Here is a 7,500-nt window from a genome sequence, read left to right as displayed (position 1 = left end):
CTACAGAGAAACTCTGGAGCTCTGTCAGAGTGACCATCGGGTTCTTGGTCACCTCCTTGACCAAGGCCCTTCTCCCCCGATTGCTCAGTTTGGCCGGGCGGCTTGCTTAAGGAAGAGTCTTGGTGGTTCCAAACTTCTTCTATTTAAGAATGATGGCGGCCACTGTGTTCTTGGGGACCTTCAATGCTGCAGACATTTTTTGGTACCCTTCCCCGGATCTGTGCCTCGACACAATCCTGTCTCGGAGCTCTACGGACAATTACTTCAACCTCATGGCTTGGTTTTTGCTCTGACATGCACTGTCAACTGTGGGACCTTATATAGACAGGTGTGTGCCTTTCCAAATCATGCCCAATCAATTGAATTTACCACAGGTGGACTCCAATCAAGTTGTAGAAATATCTCACGGGTGATCAATGGAAACAGGATGCACCTGATCTCAATTTCGAGTCTCATAGCAAAGGGTCTGAATACTTATGTAAATAAGGTATTTCTGTTTTATAAATTAGCAACAATTTCTAAAAATCTATTTTCACTTTGTCATTATTGGGTATTGTGTGTTGATTGATGGGGGAAAATAATAATTTATTCAATTTTAGAATAAGGCTGTAATGTAACAAAATGTAGAAAAAGGGAAAGGGTCTGAATACTTTCCAAATGCACTGCAGATCATAAGGTAACATGGCATCAGAAGTGGCATCCGAACCACACCTAAAGTAACAGCATTGGCTTCAAGTCTATGTTTTAATGAAGTCCAGTTATAGTACTATATTGCATGTAAATATAAAGCCATTCACACTGTTACAGCAAGGGCTAAATACAGTTGAAGTGGGAAGTGTACATACACTTAGGTTGGAGTCATTAAAACTCGTTTTTCAACCACTCCACAAATTTCTTGTTAACAAACTATAGTTTTGGCAAGTCGGTTAGGACATCTACTCGGTGCATGACACAAGTAATTTTTCCAACAATTGTTTACAGACAGATTATTTCACTTATAATTCACTGTATCACAATTCCAGTGTGTCAGAAGTCTACATACACTAAGTTGACTGTGCCTAACAGCTTGGAAAATTCCAGAAAATGATATCATGGCTTTAGAAGCTTCCGATAGGCTAATTGACATAATTTGAGTTGATTGGAGGTGTACCTGTGGATGTATTTCAAGGCCTACCTTCAAACTCAGTGCTTCTTTTTCATGGGAAAATCAAAAGAAATCTGCCAAGACCCCAGAAAAAAAATTGTAGACCTCCACAAGTCTGGTTCATCCTTGGGAGCAATTTCCAAACGCCTGAAGGTACCACGTTCATCTGTACAAACAATAGTACACAAGTATAAATACCATGGGACCACGCAGTCGTCATACCACTCAGGAAGGAGACGCGTTCTGTCTCCTAGAGATGAACGTACTTTGGTGCGAAAAGTGCAAATCAATCCCAGAACAACAGCAAAGGACCTTGTGAAGATGCTGGATGAAACCGGTACAAAAGTATCTATCCACAGTAAAACTAATTCTATATCGACATAACCTGAAAGGCCGCACAACAAGGAAGAAGCCACTGCTCCAAAACCGCCATAAAAAAGACAGACTACGGTTTGCAACTGCACATGGAGACAAAGATCCTACTTTTTGGAGAAATATCCTCTGGTCTGATGAAACAAAAATAGAACTGTTTGGCCATAATGACCATCATTATGTTTGGAGGAAAAAGGGAGAGGCTTGCAAGCCAAAGATCATCATGAGGAGGGAAATTATGTGGATATATTGAAGCAACATCTCAAGACATCAGTCAGGAAGTTAAAACTTGGTCGCAAATGGGTCTTCAAATGGACAATGACCCAAGCATACATCCAAAGTTGTGGCAAAATGGCTTAAGGACAACAAAGTCAAGGTATTGGAGTGGCCATCACAAAGCCCTGACCTCAATCCCATAGAAAGTTTGTGGGCAGAACTGAAAAAGCGTGTGCGAGCAAGGTCTACAAACCTGACTCAGTTACACCAGCTCTGTCAGGAGGAATGGTCCAAAATTCACCCAACTTATGTAAACTTCTGACCCACTGGGAATGTGATGAAATAAATAAAAGCTGAAATAAATCATTCTCTCTACTATTATTCTGACATTTCACATTCTTAAAATAAAGTGGTGATCCTAACTGACCTAAGACAGGGAATTTTTACTAGGATTAAATGTCAGGAATTGTGAAAAAAAAAGTTTAAATGTATTTGGCTAAGGTGTCTGTAAACTTCCGACTTCAACTGTAGTTCAGGTCTGTGCTAACTATACTGTAAACCTCATAATAATCTGTCAGCATGGTTTCATTTGACTCTTTTCTCCATCAATGTGTGCTATAAAAAGTTGATTATTGAACTAGAGTTTAGTCAACTGAGCGATGCATAATTACTGACCTTTTTATAAAGCACATTGCTGAAGAAGTGTCAAATTAAATCACACTGCAAGATTATAATGAGTTATATGGTATTTGTCACCCCAAGTGTTATCAGTGCAGTTGTAGTTCAGTATTCTAGGCCAAATCCTGGACTCCAGTACCAACAATCCCCCTGGGCCAGGTTCCTTGTCGGCTGGCCCAGTTAGAGTTTTCTATGAGGAACATCAGACAGTTCTCACTGGGGATGTACAGTATAGCAGACTCAATGTGGACTTGGCTCAGTTAGAAACTCCTCTAAAGCCTAATTCATAACCTACATAGGTACGGACGCAAGAACTACGATTAGCTTAGCAAAATGGTGATCCGCGTAGTCGCATAGCAAAAATACCCTAACGTGTGCAGCCCCGCAATTTGTAACTCGACCCAAGTACGCTGGATCGTCATTTTGAGTAGCTAATTTTGTTCTTGTGTTGCATACGTATGTACGTACGGTATAAATGATCTAATTGCTTTCTATACCAGTGATCTGGACCCATGTTCATAAAGCGCCTCAGGGCTAGACCGGTTTTGCTTTTTAAATGATAATGAATAGGGAAGAGACCTGATCTTAGATCAGCACTTTAACTCTGAGATGCTTGATTGATGCATACTGTACGGTCCCTGACCTTTTCACAAATCCTACTGTGTTAGTCTAACCGGAGTATTATGCAAACGATGAACTGAAAAAAAAGAATCTCATAAATGAATAGTGAACAGCTAGATAATAACATAATAAAACCCTCAGAAAACCACAGGCTTTGTTATGCTGAGCAATATTCTGTCATTTCTCCATTGAACCTCTTCTTCAAACTGAAGACAAAAACGTGAACGATAAAAAAGTATCACAAAACAATAAAGAGTAAGTATGACAACCACTTCACACAGCCAATATTCATTTCAAAGGACACCTAAAAACAAAAGTTGCTACTTTGCGAGAGAGAGGTTCAGTCACACAGTCAGAACAGTTGACTTTTATTGTGGTATATTCCAGTTTACAGCTGTTGCCATGATGTGTGCATCTAACTATTTACAGACTACTACAGTGTGCTGCGGCTCACAGTTCCTGTGTTGAAGGCAAATCCACTGGGTAATCATTACACCGCTCAGGGGAGAAGTTTCCCCTAGGTACAGATCTAGGATCAGCTTCCCCTCCCCAATCCATCGGTGAGGAAAATGCTAAAGTGACCCAAGATCAGCATGTAGAGGCATCTTCGTAGGTCGGCATTTTTCATCCTGAATCTTGTTCTGGAGGCAGCTCTGCAGAGTGGTCACTAGAGGGCACAGCCACAAAGTAATAAAATCTGATTTTAAACCTAACCCTAACGTTAACCACACTGCTAACCCTAATGCCTAACCCTAACCTTAAATAACATTTTTACAATATAGCCAATTTTGACTTCGCATCTGACCTATCTAAGGAGGATTCGCTCAATTCTGCCTCCAGGACAAGACTCATGACAATAAACGTCAACCTGCAGTAACTTCACCCTTCACCCATTAGGTGGGGGGCTCAACTCCAGTCCCCTCCTAACGGGCAAACCTGACATCAAACTGAGTGGTCCAGTGCTTCATTATCAGGTTATTGTGTCCACTTTTGAACGATTATATCAAACAAGAGAAATTCTAATGTTTACAACCTGAAGTGCGTACTTCCTCATGTACATTTTTGCAGTATGACAACGTTCTCTCCCATTTGTGCTGGGAACACCTGAAGTGGCAAATAAATCACTGGCATAAAAGGTTGCGTTCCAAGCCAACTACATTGCAGACGTTGCATTGCATCAACCAACGGTTGCTTGCCACGTCATCGACTGCAGTCAGGCATCAGATTGCTACATCATAGGATGTGGTTAGCTGATATCTTAAACATCTATCCAGGCGTTTTGATATCTGCCAGGAGTCTGCAATGTAGTCAGCCTGGAACACGGCCTAAATGAACTAACTTGAGAGGGAAACCGAGGAGGACTGGAGTAGAGCATCCCCTGGTTTACGGTTAACTGGGTGACGTGTGTGTGATCGGCCATCTTGGTTTGCGTACTGTCTCTGAGCTCAGGTTCATGAGTGGAGATGTGAATCTCACGTTGTGTCCCAGAACTATGAAATCGCTTCCCCTAATCATCTCCTTCCTTTCATCACCACCGCTACAGTTGATGATGAGACAAGGCCGTTCTTCAACACTATTGGGACACAACCTTAACGGCAGGCAGTTTGCATTCAGTGGTTCTAAGGCCTCTTAGGAGACTAGATGGGTAGGCAGGGCTTGAGTGGAGGGACTGTTTCTTTACTTGAATCAGATTCTTACGAAGTGTTACAATGCCTTATAAACATTCATAGCACATTCAAACCACATTGGACTGCAGTCATGGACCGTTACGAAACTGTAAAGTAAAGCAACGAGGCATGGGGCTACTAAGATGTCATACATCCACGATACATCATAACCTATTGTGTCGTATTGATTAATTAATACAACATGTCATAATGCTCTGCTATGAATGTTTATAAGGTGACACAGCACTTCATAAGAAGCTTCTGCAAGTGTTAGTGTTTCTGACAGCCTGGGAGATTGGTGCAGTCGATACCGCTGACTGAACTAATACAAGTGTTTCTCCCAGAGGTGCTCAGTTAGTCAACAGTAGAAACATCAAGTATTTACTGTATAAAACACTCTCACAAGGCAAAGAATAACTCCCTACTTCAGAGCTCCCTACTGCAGCTATGTGCTTTTGGCTAGTAGTTAAACTATCTAAAGCAAGGACAGGAGAGCAACATTCAACTCAATTCTGCTCCAGAGACCATGAGAAATGATATGTGTGTTTTGCTCTCTCTGTGAGTAATGCTACTTTCAATACATTCACGTTAGCTCTGTAGTGTTCTATATTGTTTTTACAGTCTACTGTATGTACTGTCTGTTATTTGTCTATTTCAACTACAGTACTTCAATATACTGTATATGTCTATTTAGAAAAGGCATTGCACAAAATCCCATGAATTAAAACTCTGGTTATTATTATTATAGATAAAGATAAATAATATCTGGTGCACCTCATCACATTCTACCAGATAATTCATCCAAAAATAACTCTCATTAAAATACATTATACAGCAATTATACTAAAATAAAAATATCAGACGCTGTCTACAAAAACAAATCCAGCTGTCGACCGAATACTGTACAGATAATCTGTTTCAGTTAACAAAAACATTGGCTGGGTAGCGGCTTTGTTGTTTTTGTTTGAATTGCAGATTGCCCCTTTAACAAAGAGAAAAAGTGAAATAAATACTGTACTCGTAATATTCTGGAACATCGTACACCAATACAATATACATTTAAATGTAAAAGATATACTGTAGACATTGTGTACATTCCCGTTGCATACCGTCTGTCTTTGATCATAAATACATAAATGTTAATGAGTAAATATAGGCAACAATAAATAGAAAAGATCAAACTTGCAGCACTCCCCTCTGAACAAAGTCATGTTGAATGTGTACTGACGATGGCCTCATACCACGAACATAGGCCAGATTCACATTAAACAATACATGTACCTCACTCTTCAAACGTCCACATAGCCAGTCCGAGGGCTGCTCCTGTAATTGGACTGATACCATATTGCTCACACGTATTCAGTTCTTTTACAATTAGCCAGAATAAACAGGGGCAGAGGGAAAGTGTGCGACTTGGAGCACTTCGTAGAGCCCGACTTGGAGCACTTCATGACTTCATAGTGCATATGGGCACGACGATGACCAGGATCACAGTGCAGGCGGCCGCGGCAATCAGCGCTCCAATCTTGCACACCTTGGCTCTCCGAAACGCCGCTTCCTTCCTCTTCAGCAGCGAATCGTAACCCGGCGTGTAGATATCCTCCATCCAGTACTCCAGGTTATTGGGGTTCAATGACTCCTGCGTCTGAAAAGGAAAGAAGGGGTTTGGGGTGGAAAGGACATTTGGAGTTCAAGTCAAACAGTTTTGCCGGGTTGGGGTCATTTAGATTTTTACGCCAGTCAACTCAGAAAGTAAACTGAATTTCAAATTCTAAAATAAAAAAAAAATCAATTTTCTTTTCAATTAATTCTTAATAAACTGAAAAAGAAAGGTATTTATGTCAAAAGTTGTAACATAAAAAATAAAAAAATCCAATTCACTGCCTGAACTGACTGACTTCAATTCAAATTGAGCCCAACCCTGGATTTTAAATAGAAAGGCTACGTCCCAATTCTGCACTCTTCTTGCAAAGTGCACACTTGTACACTCCTGGTCATGGATTTAAAATAATTGGATTGTTGTAAACATTGGCCAGAGGGAGCTTTCACCATTGGGAAATGCATTATGGAAAGTGTGCAAGTGCACACTTTGGGAAAGGAGTGGAGAATTGGGACTCAGCCAATGAGGAAGCAAGAGAGAAAGAGAGAGATGGATTTAGTGGATTTGAAAGACAAAGAGGGAGAGAGATAGGGCAGTGAAAGAAGAAGAAAGTTAATGAAGGAGACCAAGAGAGAGCTACTCTGAGTCTATCTGATGGCAGAATGAGTAGGGACAGCAGTATTCAAATTATTTAATTCAAGTGTTATTGTGACACGCACAAATGTGTTTCTGCATGACGACTTCCTCACTGTACAGTATACTAGGGCCAAGTTACATTGTCAAGGATTTAGCACCACATTGACTGAAACAGGACGGTGGGAGAGAGTTTATGTAAGTGAAACAGAGAGGTGAGTGTACATTTCATGAAGAATGCATTGATTATTGAGGAGTTATTATTATTTCATTCTGGTTGAAACAGGACAACAGGCAAACAGATTGAATTCCCTTCTTATCCCATGTCTCATATGGTTCGTGTGAGTATACTATGGGGGGCAAATATTATTCTTCCAAGATTGGATTTCTAGCAATCATATATTGATATTTTAATTGACTCTCACATTTCAAAGAGAGATTGTAAGAGAGCGTGATAGAGAGAGAGAGAGAGAGAGCGAGAGATAGAGGGAGAGAGAGGGATAAAACAAGAGAGATAGATCAGAAGAGAGAGAGCAAGCGAGAGAGAGAGACAGATAGAGAGAGAGCGA

At 40.6% G+C, this 7,500-nt stretch overlaps 1 protein-coding gene across 1 annotated transcript in view; it reads right to left on the bottom strand.

The window, feature by feature from the left end:
- Window positions 1-3,378: 3,378 nt before the first annotated feature.
- The window catches only part of minar1 (membrane integral NOTCH2 associated receptor 1), a 49,439-nt gene continuing 45,317 nt past the window's right edge, over window positions 3,379-7,500 (bottom strand). Inside the window, exon 5 of the mRNA XM_071400847.1 lies at window positions 3,379-6,343. Coding sequence (XP_071256948.1) covers window positions 6,146-6,343 — 198 coding nt within the window. The 3' untranslated portion in view covers window positions 3,379-6,145. The remainder of the gene's footprint in view (window positions 6,344-7,500) is intronic.

Source organism: Salvelinus alpinus, chromosome 5 (genome assembly GCF_045679555.1).
Source record: "Salvelinus alpinus chromosome 5, SLU_Salpinus.1, whole genome shotgun sequence".
NCBI classification, from domain to species: Eukaryota; Metazoa; Chordata; class Actinopteri; order Salmoniformes; family Salmonidae; genus Salvelinus; species Salvelinus alpinus.
The sequence above is the reverse complement of the archived record's forward strand: the minus strand, read 5'-3'. Positions and strand labels throughout refer to the sequence as shown.